General features: G+C 44.4%; 1 protein-coding gene across 4 annotated transcripts in view; it reads right to left on the bottom strand.

Moving 5' to 3' along the window:
• washc4 (WASH complex subunit 4) overlaps positions 1–23671 on the bottom strand; it is a 182564-nt gene that overhangs the window by 1390 nt on the left and 157503 nt on the right. For 3 of the 4 annotated variants that reach the window (XM_069909974.1, XM_069909976.1, XM_069909978.1), the window contains 7 exons: positions 21259–21367; positions 18152–18218; positions 17990–18076; positions 17428–17575; positions 11259–11355; positions 3306–3502; positions 1252–1351 (listed from right to left, as the gene is read on the bottom strand). In XM_069909974.1, the coding sequence (XP_069766075.1) occupies positions 1252–1351; positions 3306–3502; positions 11259–11355; positions 17428–17575; positions 17990–18076; positions 18152–18218; positions 21259–21367 (805 nt within the window). Of the gene's footprint in view, positions 1–1234; positions 1352–3305; positions 3503–11258; positions 11356–17427; positions 17576–17989; positions 18077–18151; positions 18219–21258; positions 21368–23671 lie in introns of all 4 variants that reach the window. The other variant, XM_069909975.1, reaches the window with a different exon arrangement.

The raw sequence follows: 23671 nt of genomic DNA, 5'->3' as shown, positions 1-23671 counted from the left end.
GACTGATGCACACAGGTCAACTAGAGCAGATCCATATTGGATCAGTTACAGGATAATAAAGTTGGTCAGGTGACAGACTCTTCAGTGGATCAACATTTCAGAGATAGTGACCACAACTCCCAGACGTTTTAGACAAGGATGGCGCAGATGAACTGGGAAAGTGGTTAATTTCAATGGGATGAAGCTGGAAGATGGCAGTTTTAACTGGGGACAGATGTTCTCAGAGAAAAGAACAGTGGAATTGTTCCATAGTAGTCATGGACAAGGTAGACTGACAGAGCCCATTTCTGTGCTGTACTTTTCCATGACTAACGTTTTAAAACACTGGAGAGTTCTTTGGAGTGAGATTCCTGGGCTTATGTTCTATGTAACGAAGGAGGCTGAGGAGAGATTGATTAAGACGTACAAAATTATAAGAGTGAGGGTAGATGGTCAGAAATGTTTCCCTGCATCAGAGGTGTTTAAAACAAGCCAACCAAAGAAAGTGCAAAATAAAAGTACAGAGAGAAAGTTCAGTTAAAACCATGCAAGGACTGCTGGAGACTGGAGTCATGGAGAGGAGACTCAGAACTTCCCATGGGGTCCCACTGCCAACAGTCCAAACAGGCTTTAAATGGCCTGCTAAAGGAGCTAATGGTGTTTTGTTTAAAATCCTGCAACTGCAGGATCTGGGCCCAAGATGGCGGCACCTGTGTTCGGCAGGGGCCTCGAGGTGTTGCAGTGAATTGGCAAAGGGCAGCAGGAATGGGGGAAACACATCCCTTTGAGGAGGAGAAGTAGAGGGAATGACCCCAAGGATGGTGAACACGGTGGCTGAAGCTGAAGGACATACAACAGGCTATGAGCTGTTGGTGATTCAAGGGCAAGGAACCCACACAGGGTCAAAGGACTCACACCAGGCTGCGGGCTGCTGGCATGTGGCTCATGAGAACCAGGTATACGAACTGGGATTTGCGAGAACACTGATGGCAAGGAGGGCCCTGGGCGCTAAAGTCTTCCTCATCATGTTGGAGGTTCGAATCTGGGTTCGGGTTACCGATGGTTTGAACTAAACTAGTCTTGTGCGGCTGCAGAAGCTGCAGGAGCACTGGAGGCAAATCCACAGACACTCTTTCTCTGACGGTAAGGGGTGCTGGGCAATACTAATGGCAAATCTTAGTCTTCCTTATGGCAGACTAAAGGCACTTTGGTGTAATACTACATTTCTGTTTGGTTACCTGACAGTAAATAGTACCTGATCTGATCACTTGCCTTCCTTTTCCTTTTGCTCCTGACTTTCTTCAGCTGCTGTCTGATCTCCTCGGAAGAAAATCCTCGCACTGCTCAGTGAGAAGTAGAGAAGCTCGAACTCCTGGATAGAAACCAGTGCAATCAACATCAGCAACAATTGTTCCTGCCTCCAACCATTCAGGCTAGTTCAGTAGGAAGCAACAAGGCTTTATCCCATCACAAAAGCAAAAGTTTACCCTGTTTGTAACATTATATTACAGAAATTCCACAACTACACAACAGGTCAGGCAGTCTGTGGAGAGTCACAACTGGAGCCTCGACAGAGAAAGGCACTAGATCTTCCTCTGTTTCCTTCCACAGTTGCTGCTGAGTGTACCCAGATTTTGTTTCCTTTTCACATTTCCCACACCTCCAGATTTTAAAAAATTGTCAACAACAAGTTTTCTTTCAACTGCAATTAGCTCTAAAACATTTGCACACTCCTTCCTGCAGTTAAACAAGCCCCAGCTCTCTCACCAGGTGAATGCAAAGAATCCCATGGGGTCATTGGGAGGATGGGCATTACTCGCTCTGTCCTTCTTCATTCATTATGAGATGGTCATGCTTTCGAACATGTTCAATAAATAACACTGAAACTAGTTTAGTGCTCAGAGGACATGAGGTTCAGCACTTCTCACAATTAAACTGTCCAAATTTGTGAAAAATCCAACCTTAATGGATCAGTTATTTTAACCTTTTATCTTTTCCCATTCCTACCAATTCTGTGAGTTGATGAATATCCAGCAACAGTATCTTTAACCCTCTACCGTCAAGGAGAATTAAAATCAGGACTGCCAGAAATAGCTCTTTCCGCAGGCTGTGAGATTGATAATGTCCTATATCCGTGTTGATCCTCCCAAATATATTCATTAATGTGAGCATTATGTACTGGGTATTGGGTGTTTTTGTGTGTGCATCATGGTCTGGAGAGACACTGATTCATCGGGTTATAGATGTACAATCGGATAATAATAAACTTGAATATATTTGTCAGCAAAATATTTGTTTAGCAAGCTGATTCAAACAATTTGAATTCTAAGTGCGTGTACAATTTTCTAATGCCCAATATCTGAATTTAAAAGCTTTCAATAAAACCCTTGCTCTTCTGAATTCAAGCAAACTGGAGAAAAAAAGGGGAAAATAAATAAGAATAAAATATGCAAGTTTAAAATCGTAAAAGTAAATGTTCTCTGAAGTAACACATAGAGTTTTGGTGAAGATGGGAGCAAATATTCAGCCAGCGGAGGGCCTTAGTCGGGTTTTGCTCGTAGCAGCAGTTTGAATAAAGTTATGTTTGAATAAAATGGTGACATCCAGGATGAAGAGCTGGTTGATGCCGCTCGCTGATGGGGTGACTCTCTTAAAGTGCCTCCTTATCCCAGCTTAGGAAGAGTCATCCTGGTCAAAGGCTTCATCTGTAAACTTTGGGGGGGGGGGGGGTTTAATTATCTCTAATGTCATTGTTTGTCTTTTGGGTGGCTCTGTGGAGGAGGATGCAGAGACGGTTAAATGTTTTCATAGAATGTGACTGAAATAAAATGCTTTAAGGTTCATGCAAGTGAAGTTTGCTCAGTGGAGTATTTTGGTTTTTTATCTTTAAAATTGTTTATTCTTAATACAGGTGTATTAGTTTGGCATTGTAACAGTAAGCCTCAAGCAACCGGAAAGTACTTATCCAACATCTACCAATACCCATCGGTGCCAGGTACCAGAGGTTTTACTCATTATTTCAGTTAGTTTCATTTTTAGCCATAGGTGTACAGATTTTTCAAATGAAGCTGCTAAATTTTTTGAAACAATGTTTTTCATTTTTACATGCATTCCGGGTGCTGTGGATTGATTGGGACTGTGCCAGATATTTGCCAACACTGTTAGTTTGGTAGCCCCTGACCTGGGAGAGGGGGAGATCATCAGGGTCCCTGCACCATCACCTTGGCTTCTGTGGGAGTGGGGCTTTGCTGGAACACAGCATAGTGGTTTGGGAGTCATGGAGAGTGACTTTCATCTAGGCTTTTATTTATTTCAATGCTGCGTACCTGTAAATAGATGTCCAACCGTTTTTGGGTTAGGTTCATTGTTTGCATGAGCTTTTCATCCTGATTGGTTGACTGAACGTTTTGCTGTTTGACAACTGCATTCTTCTCTTTCACATACTTCTCCCTCACAGACTGAAACCAGTGCAACGAATCAAACTCCTGATACTGATCCAGCAGTTTGAGGATGTAGGCAACACCTGCAATGATTGAAGAACCATCAGAAACTCTCAAAAACAATGCAATGAATCAAAGTTCAATGGCCTGGATGGTGTACAATCCAAACTCTAACACTGGCCATGCAGAGACACAGGTAGGGAGGGCTCACCTTGGGAAATTGATGGAGTTGCAGTCCAGTTTGAGTGACAGAGACATCTCCGGTCAGTCACACAGAGGGGAAACAGACCCTTTGGTCCAATGTCCACGCTGACCAGAATTTCCCACCTGTCTGCATTTGGCCATGTCCCTCAAAACCCATTCTGTCCATGTGTTTGTCCAATTTTTTCTTAAACATTGCAATAGCACTTCCTCCGGCAGTCCATTCCACAATCCACCACCCTCTGTGGGTGAAAGAAAAACCTCTTGGCCTCCTGTATGATCTCTCCACTCTCACATCAAACCCGTTTCCTCTAGTTAACGATTCCCCTACTCTGGGAAAAACATTCCCTGCATTCACCCAATCTATTCATCTCATGCTTTTGTACATTTATATATAAATAAGCTTTCCCACTGTGGGAGAGCTCAGGTCAGTGGGACATCGACATAGTGTGGGAGAGCTCTGGTCAGTGGGACATCCACACAGTGTGGGAGAGCTCTGGTCAGTGGGACATCCACACAGTGTGGGAGAGCTCTGGTCAGTGGGACATCGACACAGTGTGGGGGAGCTCTGGTCAGTGGGACATCGACACAGTGTGGTAGAGCTCTGGTCACTGGGACATCCACACAATGTGGGAGAGCTCTGGTCAGTGGGACATCGACACAGTGTGGTAGAGCTCTGGTCAGTGGGACCGACACAGTGTGGGAGAGCTCTGGTCAGTGGGACATCCACACAATTTGGGAGAGCTCTGGTCAGTGGGACATCGACACAGTGTGGGAGAGCTCTGGTCAGTGGGACATCCACACAGTGTGGGAGAGCTCAGGTCAGTGGGACATCGACACAGTGTGGGAGAGCTCTGGTCACTGGGACATCGACATAGTGTGGGAGAGCTCTGGTCAGTGGGACATCCACACAGTGTGGGAGAGCTCTGGTCAGTGGGACATCAACACAGTGTGGGAAAGCTCTGGTCAGTGGGACATCGACACAGTGTGGGGGAGCTCTGGCCAGTGGGACATCGACACAGTGTGGTAGAGCTCTGGTCACTGGGACATCCACACAATGTGGGAGAGCTCTGGTCAGTGGGACATCGACACAGTGTGGTAGAGCTCTGGTCAGTGGGACCGACACAGTGTGGGAGAGCTCTGGTCAGTGGGACATCCACACAATTTGGGAGAGCTCTGGTCAGTGGGACATCGACACAGTGTGGGAGAGCTCTGGTCAGTGGGACATCGACATTGTGTGGGAGAGCTCTGGTCAGTGGGACATCCACACAGAGTGGGAGAACTCTGGTCAGTGGGACATCGACACAGTGTGGTAGAGCTCTGGTCAGTGGGACCGACACAGTGTGGGAGAGCTCTGGTCAGTGGGACATCCACACAATTTGGGAGAGCTCTGGTCAGTGGGATATCGACACAGTGTGGGAGAGCTCTGGTCAGTGGGACATCGACATAGTGTGGGAGAGCTCTGGTCAGTGGGACATCCACACAGTGTGGGAGAGCTCAGGTCAGTGGGACATCGACACAGTGTGGGAGAGCTCTGGTCACTGGGACATCGACATAGTGTGGGAGAGCTCTGGTCAGTGGGACATCCACACAGTGTGGGAGAGCTCTGGTCAGTGGGACATCAACACAGTGTGGGAGAGCTCTGGTCAGTGGGACATCGACACAGTGTGGGGGAGCTCTGGTCAGTGGGACATCGACACAGTGTGGTAGAGCTCTGGTCACTGGGACATCCACACAATGTGGGAGAGCTCTGGTCAGTGGGACATCGACACAGTGTGGTAGAGCTCTGGTCAGTGGGACCGACACAGTGTGGGACAGCTCTGGTCAGTGGGACATCCACACAATTTGGGAGAGCTCAGGTCAGTGGGACATCGACACAGTGTGGGAGAGCTCTGGTCACTGGGACATCGACATAGTGTGGGAGAGCTCTGGTCAGTGGGACATCCACACAGTGTGGGAGAGCTCTGGTCAGTGGGACATCCACACAGTGTGGGAGAGCTCTGGTCAGTGGGACATCGACACAGTGTGGGGGAGCTCTGGCCAGTGGGACATCGACACAGTGTGGTAGAGCTCTGGTCACTGGGACATCCACACAATGTGGGAGAGCTCTGGTCAGTGGGACATCGACACAGTGTGGTAGAGCTCTGGTCAGTGGGACCGACACAGTGTGGGAGAGCTCTGGTCAGTGGGACATCCACACAATTTGGGAGAGCTCTGGTCAGTGGGACATCGACACAGTGTGGGAGAGCTCTGGTCAGTGGGACATCGACATTGTGTGGGAGAGCTCTGGTCAGTGGGACATCCACACAGAGTGGGAGAACTCTGGTCAGTGGGACATCGACACAGTGTGGTAGAGCTCTGGTCAGTGGGACCGACACAGTGTGGGAGAGCTCTGGTCAGTGGGACATCCACACAATTTGGGAGAGCTCTGGTCAGTGGGACATCGACACAGTGTGGGGGAGCTCTGGTCAGTGGGACATCGACACAGTGTGGTAGAGCTCTGGTCACTGGGACATCCACACAATGTGGGAGAGCTCTGGTCAGTGGGACATCGACACAGTGTGGTAGAGCTCTGGTCAGTGGGACCGACACAGTGTGGGAGAGCTCTGGTCAGTGGGACATCCACACAATTTGGGAGAGCTCTGGTCAGTGGGACATCCACACAGTGTGGGAGAGCTCTGGTCAGTGGGACATCGACATAGTGTGGGAGAGCTCTGGTCAGTGGGACATCCACACAGTGTGGGAGAGCTCTGGTCAGTGGGACATCAACACAGTGTGGCAGAGCTCTGGTCAGTGGGACATCGACACAGTGTGGGGGAGCTCTGGTCAGTGGGACATCGACACAGTGTAGTAGAGCTCTGGTCACTGGGACATCCACACAATGTGGGAGAGCTCTGGTCAGTGGGACATCGACACAGTGTGGTAGAGCTCTGGTCAGTGGGACCGACACAGTGTGGGAGAGCTCTGGTCAGTGGGACATCCACACAATTTGGGAGAGCTCTGGTCAGTGGGACATTGACACAGTGTGGGAGAGCTCTGGTCAGTGGGACATCGACATTGTGTGGGAGAGCTCTGGTCAGTGGGACATCCACACAGAGTGGGAGAACTCTGGTCAGTGGGACATCGACACAGTGTGGGAGAGCTCTGGTCAGTGGGACATCCACACTGTGTGGTAGAGCTCTGGTCACTGGGACATCCACACAGTGTGGGAGAGGAGAGGAGTCACATGATGGAGTAGTGGCCGGTAGGGGAACTCCACCCCTCTCCAGAAAAGTTAAAAAAAAAGATAGAGAAAAACAAAGGCACAAACATAAAAACCATAACAAAGTGAAAGTAAAAGTATGGAGAAAATGGCAGCGAAGAAAGAAAAACCATAAACAACGGGAAGAAAAGTAGAAGGAAAGACGTCGGAAGAAGAAGGTGAAGGCCTTACCTGTACGAGGAGGCCCGCTGTGGAGAGAGAAGCTCGCTCCCTGAGGTCAGTCGAATGCCCAAACTCGGGACTTCAAAAATGGCTCACGGAGCCAAACAAAAGTGCGCAACTGCGCATGCGCGAGGATTCGCGCATGCGCGATGCGCAAGACAATAATAATACTGACGGGAGGGGGGACAAGCTGAGGAGTAGATCTCCACAGCTGAAACAGGCAACTACAACACCACAGCAAGAGGAAAGCATAGAAAATAACGAGAACAAGAAGGAAAAGAATAAAAATAAGAAATCAAAGAAACAACCCAGAGGAAGAAGACCAACACCAAGACACTTCTAACAAAAATAAGAAGACCAAAAATACCCAACAAAATAAAACAAACAACCCAACAAGAAAACCAGAAGAGACAGAAGTAAAGGACACAAATCCTGGAGTGGACTCAGATGAAGGGGAGGAAGAACACAGAGAATTGGAAGATGAAGGGAAGGGCAAGTACATGGATATATCTTTTTTTAAAGAATATATGGAAACAGTAAAAGAATGGCAGTCACAAGAATTCAGTGAAATTAAAAGAAGAAAGTACAGAAGAAAAAGTGAATAGATTAGAGATGATCATGACAGATATAGGAAAAAGAGTAGACAAGGTGGAAGAATGAGAAACAGCCATAGAAATGGAAGTAGATGACTTAAAAAAGAAATTAGAAGAATCTGATAAAAAGGTTCAAGAGTCACAGGAGCTGTTAGCTCAGAAGATGGATATAATGGAAAATTATAATAGAAGAAACAATATAAAGATAGTGGGCCTTAAGGAAGATGAAGAAGGCAAAGATATAAAAGAATTTATAAAAGAATGGATCCCCAGGGTCCTAGGAAGACCAGAATTACAGGAAGAAATGGAAATAGAAAGGGCACACAGAACATTAGCCCCTAAACCACAACCACAACAAAAACCATGATCCATTCTAGTAAAATTCCTAAGATATACATCAAGAGAAAATATATTGGAGAAAGCAATGAAGAAAATAAGAGAAGACAAAAAACCACTGGAATACAAGGGTCAAAAAAAAATTTTCTATCCAGATATAAGTTTTGAACTCCTGAAGAAGAGGAAGGAGTTCAATGCAGTAAAAACGACCCTATGGAAAAAAGGTTATAAATTTATGTTAAAATACCCAGCGGTACTTAAAATAGTTATTCCAAGGCAGCAAAACAAACTATTCTCGGATCCGGAAGAAGCACGAAAATTCGCAGAACAACTACAAAACAGAGAGAGAGATGAAGAGATGTAACAAGAACAAAAATGACAACAAACTATATGTATGTGTGTATGTAGGTATATATATATATATATATATATATTATGTATATGTATATATATGTGTATATATAAAAAATAGAGTATAGGTAAGAACTAAGAAGGGAAAGAAAGGGAAGAAAGGAAGTAAGGAGGGAATTAAGAGAGTGACCTTTGTTATATATGAAGATTAGAATCTTTTCTGGGGGGCTGGGTGGGGAAGAATTACAGTCACTGCAAAATCAGTTGACACTTGCAAGCGGATTCGCAAATCCAAATGGAAAGTGGAGATGTGGTTGCCCGACAAGGGACAAAGGGCAACTCAGAAAGGGGAGGGACTACTGGGGTTAAAGGAATTTCAGATATGAGAATAGTGGAAATATTTTATGTTTTAGAAATGTTGTCTTATAATGTGTTCAAAAAAAGAAAGCAGAAATGGATAAGAAGGGGAGGTGGTGATAAGGAAACGGAAAGGAAAGATAAACAAAGTATGAAATGGCTATGTTGAACTATATGACTTTAAATATTAACGGAATACATAACCAAATCAAAAGGAAGAAACTCTTAAATTTACTGAAAAAAGAAAAAAATTGATATAGCATTCGTACAAGAAACACATCTAACTGAAGTGGAACACAAGAAATTAAAGAGAGATTGGATAGGACATGTAACAGCAGCATCATATAATTCAAAAGCCAGAGGAGTAGCTATATTAATCAATAAAAATGTACCAATCAAAATAGAAGAGGAAATAATAGATCCAGCAGGGAGATATGTAATGATAAAATGTCAGATATATTCAGAATTTTGGAATTTACTCAATGTATACGCACCTAATGAAGAAGATCAAAAATTTATGCAAGATATCTTTTTGAAGATAGCAGATACTCAAGGGAACATACTAATAGGAGGGGATTTTAACCTTAATTTGGACTCAAACATGGATAAAACTGGAAAAAAAACTAACAGAAAGAACAAAGTAACCAAATTTATAATTAAATCGATGCAAGAAATGCAACTTTTGGATATATGGAGGAAACAACACCCAAAGGAAAAGGAATATTCATACTATTCGGGTAGACATAAAACATACTCAAGAATAGACCTATTCCTGTTATCAGCCCACATTCAAGGGAGAGTTAGGAAAACGGAATATAAAGCTAGACTATTATCGGACCACTCACCCCTGTTATTGGCAATAGAGCTGGAGGACATCCCACCAAGAATGTATAGATGGAGATTAAACTCCATGCTACTTAAAAGACAGGATTTTAGAGAATTCATTGAACGACAAATTAAAATGTACTTTGAAATAAATACGGAATCAGTGAAAGATAAGTTTATACTATGGGACGCAATGAAAGCGTTCATCAGAAGGGCAAATAATAAGTTATGTAACTAAGAGGAAGAAGGACTACAATCGGGAAACAGAACAGTTGGAAAGGGAAATAACAAATATAGAAAAAGAATTAGCAATAAAGGAAGATACAACTAAAAGAGAATTGGCAGTTAAAAAAATAAAATATGAAACACTACAAACATATAAGGTGGAGAAGAACATAATGAAGACAAAACAGAAATATTATGAACTAGGGGAAAAAACGCACAAAATTCTAGCATGGCAGCTTAAGACAGAACAAACTAAAAGAATGGTATTTGCATTAAGGAAAAAGGACAAAAAAATTACATATAATCCAACGGAGATCAATGAAAACTTCAGGGAATTCTACGAGCAATTATATCAAACTGAAAGCGAAGGGAAAGAAGACAAAATAGATGAATTTCTAACTAAAATTGAACTACCGAAATTACAAACAGAGGAGCAAAATAAATTAATAAAACCATTTGAAATAGAAGAATTACAGGAGATATTAAAAAAACTACCGAACAATAAAACACCAGGAGAGGATGGATTCCCAATAGAATTCTATAAAACATTTAAAGACTTATTAATTCCTCCCCTTCTGGAGGTAATCAACCAGATTGATAAAACACAAAGCATACCAGATTCATGCAAAACAGCAATAATTACAGTAATACCGAAGACAGGGAAAGATCCACTTGCACCAGCGTCATATAGACCAATATCTTTACTTAACACAGATTATAAGATAATAGCTAAACTATTAGCAAACAGATTGGCCGACTATGTACCAAAAATAGTAAATCTAGACCAAACTGAATTTATTAAAAAAATACAAACAACAGGCAATATCTGTAAATTTATTAACTTAATTCATGCAGTAGAAGGAAATAAAACTCCAACAGTAGCGGTTGCTTTAGAAGCAGAGAAGGCCTTTGACAGAGTAGAATGGAATTATTTATTCAAAGTATTACAAAAATTCAGCCTACCAGAGAAATATATTAATTGGACACAGTGTGGGAGAGCTCTGGTCAGTGGGACATTGACACTGTGTGGGAGAGCTCTGGTCAGTGGGACATCCACACAGTGTGGGAGAGCTCTGGTCAGTGGGACATCGACATAGTGTGGGATAGCTCTGGTCAGTGGGACATCGACACAGTGTGGGAGACCTCTGGTCAGTGGGACATTGACACAGTGTGGGAGAGCTCTGGTCAGTGGGACATCCATACAGTGTGGGAGAGCTCTGGTCAGTGGGACATCCACACAGTGTGGGAGAGCTCTGGTCAGTGGGACATCCACACAGTGTGGGAGAGCTCTGGTCAGTGGGACATCCACACACTGAAGCTCTCCACACAGTGTGGGAGAGCTCCTGTGAGTCATGACTTACCCAACAAATGCAAGGCACTGATATGGGTGGTGGGGCTGTTTTGGTATCGGGGAATGAAATAGGCTCAGAGAAGGCCAATTAATTCAACATAACAATTTGAGAACTGACATATGCTCATTCAATCAGTTTATCTCAAACATAAAAACACGATTATATTTTGACCAACCCATTGCAAACCCGTCATCGGTGAAAGCAGCTCCAAACTTGTTCTTCTTGTTCAGCTTCTCCTTGCAGCTTATTGAGTGGTCAACGAAATTCAATGTCTGGGGAAACAGCCAGGCGCAAACAACAATAAGGTGTGGAGAACAAAACAAAATTAACATTTAATGGACCTGAACCATGAACTTTGACTTGCATTTTTCGATTGTCTACAATAATATTGGAAGATCATAATGTTATTAAAAAACAGATAATGTGAGGAATGTCTTCTGTGAACTTATCCTTAATTACAAGACCAGCATCATTCAGAGACAACAATTAAAGAGTCATCAAATTTAAATTCAGTTAACAAAACGATAGGGATTTAAATAACAAATGTGAATGTCTCGGAAGATGGCCAGGCATGAGCAGAATAGTTTGAAACACCATTTGGGGAAGGAGACCTGGGCCACTCTACAGTCCATTGCTGGCCAAATCAGCATCCCCTGATCACCCTTTGGCAGCAGGCAAGCTTGGGCCACCTCTGCTACACAGTCCTAGGATATACACAGTGACCACAGAGGGCTGGCGATTGTTCGAAGCCTGGTTAGTGTGCAATTAGGAGTGGAGCAAGCTGGTGGTGCTCCTGTGGTCCTCTGGTTCACCTTGAGAGTCAAGTTGTGGTTTAGGCAATGCTGCCAGAGTGACAAAGAGTTGAAGTGAGGTGCACTTTACTCATGGTGTGTGGCAGTGGTAAGGGAACAAATATTTCTGCTGGGGTTCAATAAAGCAGCTGCTTTGCTCTGAATGTGGTGGAACATTGAATGTTGTTGGAATTGCACCCATCCCGACAAGCACACACCACCCCCACGAGTTGCTGCAGACATCTGGGACACCATAGTTTTGTCAACTGAATGGAGCAACGCACAAAATACAGGAGGGGCTCAGTGGGTCAGGCTGGGTGCAGGAGGAACTGTGGGTCAGGGTGGATGCAGTCGATGTTTCAGGCCTGACTCCTTTGTTGGGCATGTGGAAAAACAGGTAGACTTGTCAATAAAAACGTGGTGTGAGGGAGGGAATGGGGAATAACAGGCTAACTGGTAAGTGGTAGAAAGAGGTGGGAGGGTAGGAGAAAAAGAATCTGAGAAGTGATGGGGAAGAGGGCACAAGGCCAAAAATGATTACTCTTTAATTGTAGGAAGTGAAGAGTGTGGGGTGTTGGAGGGAGGGTGGGGAGCTGGACAGAGGGAAATGGTGAGATGGGGAAGGGACTTTACAGAAATTGGAGACGTCGATGAAGATGCCCAGAGTGCTGTTCTTTCAGTCTGTGAGTGTGGAATTAAGTTGTCTGCCACTGGGAGATCAAAGTTCAAAGCTAAATTTATGATCAAAGTACATATAAAACGTCATTTACAATCTTGAGATTCTTTTCTTGGAGGGCTAGGCTTAGAAAATCTATAGACTAGTAACTGAAAAATGTAAACAGCAGGAACTGTCAACTGTAAACAAACTGTGCAAATGCAGGTGTAAATATCCAGCAATAAATAATGAACACGTCTCCTTAAATGAAGCAGCAAATGTGTATTGTTATCCTCTATTGTTCAAGGGTCTGAAGGTGGAGGGGCAGTAACTATTCCTGAACCTGGTGGTACAAGATACAGCTATACCTCCTTTGTGATGGCAGCAGCGAGAACTTGGCGTGGCCTTGGTCTCGAGGATCCTTGATGCTGTTCTCTGACAGCAAAGTTTCATATAGATATGCTTAATGGTGGGGAGAGTTTTGTGTGTCATGAACTGGGCTAAGTGGTTTTTCCACTGAGGTATTGGTGCTCCCATATCAAGCCATGATGCAGCAGTCAGCACACTTTCCATCACACATCTGTTTGCCGATGACACCACAGTTGTCGGCAGAATCACAAACGGCAATGAAGAAGCGTACAGAAAGGAGATAGATCAGCTCATTGAATGGTACAACGGCAACAACTTTGTGCTCAACGTCAGCAAAACCAAGGAGATGATTGTGGACTTCAGGAGAAAGTCAGGGGAACACGACCCAGTCCTCATCGAGGGCTCAGTAGCAGAGAGGGTCAAGAACTTCAAATTCCGAGGATCTGTCCTGGAGCCTCCTCGTCGATGCAATCACAAAGAAGGCTCTTCAGCCGATATATGTTGAGAGGTGTCTGCGGCGGTTCAGTATGTCAACGAAGACTCTCGTAAACTTCTACAGGTGTACCCTGAAGAGCATTCTGGCTGGTTGCAACACTGCCTGGTGTGGAGGCACCAACTCTCAGAACAAGAATAAACAAGAATTAACTCGGCCTGCGACATCACAGGCACCAGACTTCATCGAGGACATCTACATGAGCCGGTGTCTTAAAAAAGCAGCCTCTATCCTCAAAGATCCCCAGCAATCAGGCTACGCCTTCTTCACTCTGCGACCATCAGAGTAAAGATACAGGAGCCTAACAACAAGCAGTCAGTGGCACAAGGGCAGCTTCTTCCCCGCTGCCATCAGATTCCTGAATAATCAATGAACCACAAACTTTTCGTCCCCTATTATTTTATTTTTTTACAGTCATGTGTAAGATGGTTATAATATGAATGTTTGCACTATAATGCTACCGTGAAACACTGAATTTCAAGACAATAAATCCTGATTCTGAAATTTGCAAACATTTCCAATGTCATAATGGACCTCCACACACTCCACAGTAAGCAGAGGCATTGCTGTAATTTCTTCGTTTATATAATGAGCCCAGGGCATTTGAAGTTGCTGACCCTCTCCTCTCCTATAGTTTACAATCAGTTCCTTGGACTTGGTGACATGGAGTGAGAGGTCGTGGTTAATACATCGTTCAGCCAATCTTGCTCCTAAGTTTTCAATCTCCTCATGTATACTGACTCATTACCCACTCTAATATTGCCCTATGGTATCAACGGCAAACTTGTATATGGTGTTGTTGTAGTTTGCCACAAAGTCATATTAAGAAAGCTTTTGGCATCTTAGCTTTTATAAATCAAAGTGTTGAGTATAGGAGTTGGGATGTTATGTTGAAGTTGTTTAAGACATTGGTGAGGCCAAATTTGGAATAATGTGTGCAGTTTTGGTTGCCAAACTATAGCAAGGATATCAATAAGATTGACAGAATGCAGAGAAGATTTACTAAGATGTCTTCAAGAGTTGAGTTACAGGGAAAGATGAAACAGGTTAGGACTTTATTCCCTGGAGCAAAGAAGAATGAGGGAAGATTTGATAGAGGTTTACATGATTATGAGAGGTATAGACAGAGTTGATGCGAGTAGGCTTTTTCCACTTAGAATGGGGGAGATAAGTATGAGAGGTCATGGTTTTAAGCTGAAAGCAGAAAGGTTTAGGGGGAACATTGGGGCAAAGTTTTTCACTCAGAGAGTAGTGGAAGTGTGGAACGAGCTGCCATCTGATGTGGTGAATGCAGGCTCGATCTTAAGAATAAATTGGATAGATACATGGATGGGAGCGGTCTAGAGGGTTATGGAATAGCAGGTTAATGGGACCAGCAAAATAATGGTTGGCACAGACTAGAAGGGCCAAATGGTCTGTTTTCTGTGCTGTAGCATTCTATGGTGCAGGTATAAGAGAGCTAGACTTGCTTCTAAGCTTGAGATCACCTTTTGATCCTCATGACTTTCTGGATGAGTCTCTCATGGGGGACCTTGTCAAATGTCTTGCTAAAATCCATGTAGGCCACATCTACCACCCTACCCTCATCAATTTCTTGTTACCGACTCAAAAAATTCAATTAGACTCATGAGGTAAGTATCCTCTCCATTAGTTTATACACCACTGACGTAAGACTCACTGGTCTATAATGGCCAGGATTCTCCCTTTTACATTTGCCATTCTCCAATCTTCCGACACCTCCCCTGAGGCCAAGGAGGATTCAAAGATCATAGCTACTGCTATGTACTACTTCTGTTCCCTCACTTCCCACAGCAGCCTGGGGTATATCACATCCTGTCCCAGGATGTTTTTAAGAAGATCCAACAATTCCTTAATCTCCACATTGTCCAGCACACAGACCTGTTCAATTTCAACCTCACTGTGATCAAGGTCCTTTCCCCTTGTGAATACTGGGGCAAAGTATTCATTTAGGACTCCCCCAACCTCTGCCTCCAGCACATGTTGCCTCCCTTATCCTTTAGCAGCCCCACCTTCATTCTCATCATCCTTCTGTTTTTCACATACGCATAGAACACCTTGGGGTTCTGCTTAATCCTACATGCCAAAGCCTTCTCATCCCCCCCTCCCCCCGTTCCCCTATGACCTTTCTTAAGCTCCTTCCTGGCTACCATATACTTCTCCGAGCCCTTCCTGTTTCCTATATTTAATGTATGTTTCCTTCTTCCTCTTGTTGCCTGACCTGTTTCGTCAGCCACGGTTCCCTTTTCCTACCATCTTTTCCTTGTCCCATTCAGACAAACCTATCCCGAACCCTGCATAATCTGTCCCTAAACTTCCTCCATGTTTCTTCTATGAATGAGGATGAGGCTACTTGGAGAGATGTTAAATATGTAATAATGTACTTGGACATTAATGTACATGTGAACATGGACATATGTGCTTTCACTCTTAAACATCTATTTCAAATTTATTATCCCTTGTTCCTGCCTCATCCCTTCATAATTAGCCCTTCCCCAGTTGAGCACTTTTCCATAGCTAGGTTGAAGCTAAGGGAGTTGTGTTCACTCTCACCGAAACCAGGTTCATTCCCCAGAACCAGATCCAGTGTGGCCTCTCCTCTCATCGGCTGTCCCTCATACTGTGCCAAGATGTCACAGGGATCAGCTTTAACTTTACACTCTAGATTCGTGTTGGATAAAAGGATCAAATATCTTCCACAAACTGACTGATGGAGATATTGTGAAGGGGACACACAGAGCTTGCACAGGGATGTAGAGAGGTTGAATGAGAAGGAAGGAAGCCAGTGCATGGATATAATGTGGGAAAATGTGAGGTGAACATTTTGGAAGCGAGAATGCAAGTGAGACAACAATATACAGCAGAAGAAGGCAAATGGATTGGGGTCCTGGAGTCGGGACCCAGTTCCACCACGTCTCCTGGGACATGGACCATTGTAAGGAGACTGAAATGTAGAGAAAAGAAGTTCTGGTGCAAATTTAGAGACTGCTGGACATTGTACTTCTTTCAGCTCCTTATTCAAAGCAGCAGCAAGAGTTAACAGATTGATTATTGGATAACGAGGCCACACACGAGGAGAGAGTGAGAAGAATGAGGGATAGTCTTATTGATACACATTCTTGGGGAATGGCGAGTGGGGTAACTAGACCTTGGAGCATAGTTTTTGAACAGAGTTGAGGAGGAATTTGTCTGAGAGGTTTGTAATTCTTTGGAATTAATGACAAAGTGGAGAGTAGTAGACATTTAAAGCATGGGGATATGGGGAGAGAGCAGTACAGTTCAGGTCTAACTGAAGAAGGGACTGGCTACTGTAGCTCATGCTGCAAGTACAGTTGGGCAATGACTGGGCTCCCACACATCCCAGAAACAAAAGGACAATAACATCTCTCAATCACCATCAATGGAAACTTCACTGCACACAACCCCCACATTATGTCTGTTCGGATATGCACGATCACCCAAACATTCACTAAGGATGCACCCCTCCCCACCTGAGACATTGGGCTATGTGTAACCTTCGTGCTGTGATCACACATGATGGTGTGTGTGGTGGGGCTACAGAACCTGGGTTTCAAAATTTTAAGTGTCTGCAACTGCAGAGAAACCTCTGAACACCAATCCCTTGCTTTACTTCTGAACTGTCAACACCAGGTCAAAGTGCACTGTAGAAGCAAGGATAGAACGTATCAGTAGGTGGGGCCATAAGTGCACATCCTGTCCTATTGCTGGACACCCACAGGAGACTGAAGATGCTGGGATGTGAAACTAAACCCGCCCTGCAGGTCGTGTATCATCCATGGAGGATGAAGAAGGGTTGACGTTTCTAGTCTTCACCCTTTATTGAGACTCTCTAAGAGGCTGTGGATCAAAACACTGATTACTCTTTATCTCCCACCGATGCTCCTCAACCAACTGAGTTCTTCCAGCAGAGTAGGTTTAGCAGCCCTAATGCTTATTGCAAACGAGAGTTGCATCCGAAAGTGCACGGGTGATAAAAATAGAGAAGAGGCATACTTACCAGTGGAGGCACAATAATGTAGAAATTACGCAGGTGCATATTTTTAGAGCTACGAAATTCAGGAGAAAATACATCCACCAACATCTTGAAATATTCAGTGCCTTCTGCAGAGTTTCTGGTGAGATCTGTGAGGACAGAGTCCAGCTGTCTAACAAACACAACAATAAAATGTTAATTCTCAGAAAACAAGATATTTAATTTAAAATAAACAGTGTTTCTCCATTCTATAGAATAACACTCAAAACAAAACCTGAAAAGGAAATCGAGAAACACAAGAACTGTAGTTGCTGGAATCTTGAGCAAACTCTGAGATGTTGGAAGGACTCAGCAGGTCGAATGATGACGAGGTTGACAGACCATTTCTCTTCACAGATGCGGCCGGATCTGCTAAGTCACTTCAGCTTCTCATCGTGTGCTGGATGGAGTTATTCCAGATAGGGTGTAATATACAATCAGAGCAAAGAAAGAGGTGTGATGCCGATGAAAACTTGACAGGTAATTCAGTATGGCTTCTATTGGACGAGTCGGGAATGTATTTATACCCAGAGCTTGCTGGCATTACCTGGCAGCTGTCTGAGTTTCCTCAGAAAGTCCTTCTTCTTTCACAAGCTCCTCAAAGTTCACAATATCCTCCAAATCTGGAACAAACCTAAAACAGAACAGAGTCACCATACAGTGCTTGCAAGTTTGAATGGTTGCATGTAGCTTCATAATTAAGGCATACCTTATGGCATTACTGCAACAATGTAGTCCTCCAGATCGGATCATCCGAACATAGCCCATTGCATTCCCTGCAAGAAAAGCCATCAGGTAGGAAAAGAGTTTGCTTTCTCATGACCAGAGTATAAACTTGCACTGGCTACATTCTCATCTGAACACACACACTGTACTGAATAAAGTCATTTATTTTCCACAAGAGAGCATCGTTGAGAGATGAGTCCCCTGTGAATCACATTACATGAAACAGGCCAGTACCAAACGGTCTATGCCAGTGTTAACACTGCACACCACCCACTTCCATTTTCAACACTTCATGCTTCATCCCCTTAAAAGCTCTCACATTCTCAACATTTTCTGGATACAGTAGTTACTCTGGAAATCCTAATAAGTTTGGTAAAGGTAAAGGGTCTATCATAGTCACGTAATACTACATTATATGTAATACTCATATCCAGTGAGGAACGAACTCACAACTCCTGGTTTACAAGACCAGTACTCTAACCACTGAGCAGTCATAGCCTTGATATTAGTTATGATGTTTAATTCTGGTTTTGCCCACAAGGGGGCATATATTCTCTGCTCTATATCTACTTTACCAAACCACATATCTTTCAGCTCATCTGCGATCTCAAACAGTACAGTTTATAAATGAAGTCATTGCATTTCAGGATTTGAAGAGATTATCACAATCCATAGGGAAATGCAAAAGCCGCAGATGTTGGAATCTTGAGCAGCCAAGGAATTGCTGGAGGAACTTAACTGCAGGTCAGACAGAATCCCTCAGGAAGAAATGGTCAGTCAACGTTTCAAGTTGCGACCCTTGATGAAGTGTTCAGACCAGAAACACTGACTAACCATTTCTAACCACAGATGCTGCCTGGCTTGCTGAGTCCTGTAGGCATTTTTCTGTCTTGTCAGGATCCATGATCTCCACAGCCTTTATCTCAGGTGCCGTACTGAACCATACAAAGCAGAGGTATCCAGTTCAATCAATGATTAAAAAGAACTGTAGTGCAAGTACACAATCCTTTATCCGGACATCTAAAATCCAGAAAACTCCAAAATCCAACAAGTGGAGGAGGTGGCAGCACGAGTCGGGTGGGCGAGAGACTAACAGCGTGAGTCAGGCATGTGAGGGGGAGAGATTGGCAGTGCGAGTCGGGCGGGTGAGGGGGGAGACTGGCAGCGCGAGTCGGGTGGGTGGGGGTGGATATGCAGCACAATTCAGGTGGGCTTAAATCTGGCTTTCTGAAATCAGGAAAAATCCGAAATTCGGAACACACTGTCCCCCAAGGGTTCTGGATAAAAGATCGTGTTAGTCTTGTCCATTCCTATTCGTCCTCCCAACATCAGTTCCAATTAAAATTTTCATATTCAAGGTACCCACCGACTTTGTGAGGGTTGGTTATAGCCAGAATGAACTCATACCTAAGTAAATACCTGGACCCACTACATTTCACCTGCCTCCACAATCAATCCACAGAAGATGTAATCTCACTGCCTCTCATCTCAGCCCTGAATCAGCTAGACAAAAACAGCACATATATCAGACTGCTTATCATCGATTACAGCTCATCTTTTAATACCATCATCCCCTCAGTCAGCAAGTTTCAAAAAGTGGGCCTCTGCACCTCCCTTTAAGAATGGATCCCTGACTTGCTCATTGGAAGACCAGTCAGTGTGGATTGGTAACAACGTCTCCTCCTCACTGACAATCAACACAGGATGCATGCTTAGCCCACCGTTCTATTCTCTCTACACCTATAACTGTGTGGCTAGGCGCAAGTGAAATGCCTTTTGCAAATTTGCCATTGACACAATTGTTGCTGGCAGAACAATAGATGGCAACAAGGAAGTGTACAGGAGTGAGATAGATCAGCTAGTTGAGTGGGTCACATCATTGCGGGGTCAGCAGTGGAAAGGGTCAAGAATTTCAAATCCTGCCTGTTGCATGTTAAGATCTCTCCTGGGGCCTTCATATTGATGCAATTATGAAGAAGGCTTGCCAGCAGCCATACTTCGTGAGGAGTTTAAGATTTGGCAGGTCACCAAAGACTCCTGCAAATTTCTAAAGATGTACCATGGAGAGCATTCTGAATGTACCATGGAGAGCACACTGTCTGGTATGGAGGTGCCAATGCACAGGACAGGAAATGGCTTATGAGAGTTGTGAATTCAACCAATGCCATCATGGACATCAGTCCACTCCATTAAGGACGTCTACAAGAGGCGAAGTCTAAGGAAAGCAGCCTCTATCTTCAAGGACCCTCACCACCCAGGCCATGCCCTCTTCACAATGCTTTCAGATTTCAGATTTATTGTCAGGTACATACATGACATCACATACAACTCTGAGATTCCTTTTTACTGCGGGAGCGACAGAATTACCACTAATTGGTAGTGCAAAAATTAAACTGTACACAGCGTATATATGTAAAAAAGATCTGTAAATAGATAATGAATGTAAACAAACTGACTGGGTAATACAGAGAGAATAAAAATCAATAAAGTGCACAAGTAAGAGTCCCTGATTGAGTTTGTCGTCAAGGAGTCTGAAGGTGGAGGGGTAGCAGCTGTTCCTGAACCTGGTGGTGAGAGCCTTGAGGCACCTCTACCTCTTTCCTGAGGGTAGCAGCGAAAACAGAGCGTGAGCCGGGAGGTGAGGGTCTTTGATGATTGCGGCTGCTACCCTCAGGAAGGAGGTACAGGAGCCTGACAACAAATACCCAATGGGTCAAAAACAGCTTCTTCCCCTCCGCTATCAGATTTCTGAATGGACAATGAACCCCAGACACGACCTCATAATTTCCCTTCTTCTGTACTAATTTGCTTAGTTTTGTAAAACAGTGAATTTACAGAAATACAATTTATAGCAATTTTACACCTGTAATGCCCAATAATGCTTCTAAACAAATTTGTTGACAACCGCATGACAATAAATTCTGATTCTGAAACACGTACAAGTTCGTCATCACTTTCGAGGCCAGAATCTGAGACCTCAACTCCAATCCACCTTCCTGTCATTAACACTTTTTGCAAACCAGAAGAACATCATATGGTTTGGGAAACAAGATGGGAACTGTGAAATAGCGTAAGCTTACAGCCCCTTACCTATCTGGCTGATTAGCTGCCTGAACTGATCGAGGTAGCTCTGCCCCTCCGGAGTTAGACCAAGTTTCCTGATGCCTCGATTAAACTTGTCTGCACGATCGAAAGGATACTGTGAACAGAGGTTTGTTTAATGGGGTCAGGATTGAGAAAACAGCAATTATCCCACTGGTACCTGCATGGCATTTTTAGTGATTTCATTACAAATTTCAACTAATTTTTCCAAAGAAACTATACTTGCACTGATTGATAATTTTTTTGATGGATATTTCTTTCTTTCCAGCTGTTTTTCCTCAGTGGATCAGCCCAAATGTGCTGACATTTAACAATCTAACCTGGTTTATAAATGCCAGCTAAGCAGGATGGAGGTGTGAGGGGCAGACAGACAGACAGGGAGGGGCAGAATAACCAAAATCACTTGGATGCTGCACCCCAAAGACAGCTAATGAGGACACTGAGATGTTGCTGCTCATCCGAAATGTCAAAGTAAAAACACAGGTTTCACAGCACATAGAGTATAAACAACATTACAAGCCTGAGTGCCCAGCATCAGGTCAGAGATCCGGGAGTGCAGCCTCCCATTAAACCCTCCCTTGTTCACCATTGAATAGCAGTCAAATCTTGTTGGGGTCTGCAAGAGCGGGACTGTGAACAATTATGAAGAAGGCTTACCAGCAGCTATACTTCGTGAGGAGTTTAAGATTTGGCAGGTCACCAAAGACTCTTGCAAATTTCTACAGATGTACCATGGAGAGCATTCTGAATGGTTACATTACTGTCTGGTATGGAGGTGCCAATACACAGGACAGGAAACGGCTTATGAGAGTTGTGAATTCAGCCAACGCCATCATGGGCATCAGTCCACTCCATTAAGGACATCTACAAGAGGTGATGTCTAAGGAAAGCAGCCTCTTTCCTCAAGAACCCTCACCACCCAGGCCATGCCCTCTTCACAATGCTTTCAGATTTCACATTTATTGTCAGGTACATACATGACATCACATACAACTCTGAGATTCCTTTTTTAATGCAGGCAAAAATTAAATTGTTCACAGCTAGAGCCGATAAAAGGAAGGGAAGGTTAAAGCAGAGGGGCCATTGTGGAGCAACCAATGTGTGAGAAGTCCAATGTAGCAGAGCCTGAGGTAGTAGTGCAGGAGTTGAGGAAGGAAAGGACAAGCTTTTCTTACTTTTTCCTATTTCATAAACAGTGGAAATGGAAGCCAGGGCAGGGATCTGCTCCTCTTGCAGAATGTGGGAGTCAGGGAATCCAGCAGTATTCCTGATGACTTCACCTGTGAGAAGTGCATCCAACTGCAGTTCCTCATAGATCGCGTGAGGGAACTGGAGCTGGAGTTGGATGAATGGATCATTCGGGAGGCTGAGGGGGTGATAGACAGGAGTTACAGGGATGAAATCCTTCTCTTTGGCTTGGCTTCGCGGACGAAGATTTATGGAGGGGGTAAAAAGTCCACGTCAGCTGCAGGCTCGTTTGTGGCTGACCAGTCCGATGCGGGACAGGCAGACACGATTGCAGCGGTTGCAAGGGAAAATTGGTTGGTTGGGGTTGGGTGTTGGGTTTTTCCTCCTTTGCCTTTTGTCAGTGAGGTGGGCTCTGCGGTCTTCTTCAAAGGAGGCTGCTGCCCGCCAAACTGTGAGGCGCCAAGATGCACGGTTTGAGGCGTTATCAGCCCACTGGCGGTGGTCAATGTGGCAGGCACCAAGAGATTTCTTTAGGCAGTCCTTGTACCTTTTCTTTGGTGCACCTCTGTCACGGTGGCCAGTGGAGAGCTCGCCATATAATACGATCTTGGGAAGGCGATGGTCCTCCATTCTGGAGACGTGACCCATCCAGCGCAGCTGGATCTTCAGCAGCGTGGACTCGATGCTGTCGACCTCTGCCATCTCGAGTACCTCGACGTTAGGGGTGTGAGCGCTCCAATGGATGTTGAGGATGGAGCGGAGACAACGCTGGTGGAAGCGTTCTAGGAGCCGTAGGTGGTGCCGGTAGAGGACCCTTGATTCGGAGCCGAACAGGAGTGTGGGTATGACAACGGCTCTGTATACGCTTATCTTTGTGAGGTTTTTCAGTTGGTTGTTTTTCCAGACTCTTTTGTGAAGTCTTCCAAAGGCGCTATTTGCCTTGGCGAGTCTGTTGTCTATCTTTGCATCTGATGAAATGGTGCAGCCGAGATAGGTAAACTGGTTGACCGTTTTGAGTTTTGTGTGCCCGATGGAGATGTGGGGGGGCTGGTAGTCATGGTGGGGAGCTGGCTGATGGAGGACCTCAGTTTTCTTCAGGCTGACTTCCAGGCCAAACATTTTGGCAGTTTCCGCAAAGCAGGACGTCAAGCGCTGAAGAGCTGGCTCTGAATGGGCAACTAAAGCGGCATCATCTGCAAAGAGTAGTTCACGG

Source organism: Narcine bancroftii, chromosome 13, assembly GCF_036971445.1.
Source record: "Narcine bancroftii isolate sNarBan1 chromosome 13, sNarBan1.hap1, whole genome shotgun sequence".
NCBI lineage: Eukaryota > Metazoa > Chordata > Chondrichthyes > Torpediniformes > Narcinidae > Narcine > Narcine bancroftii.
The sequence above is the reverse complement of the archived record's forward strand: the minus strand, read 5'-3'. Positions and strand labels throughout refer to the sequence as shown.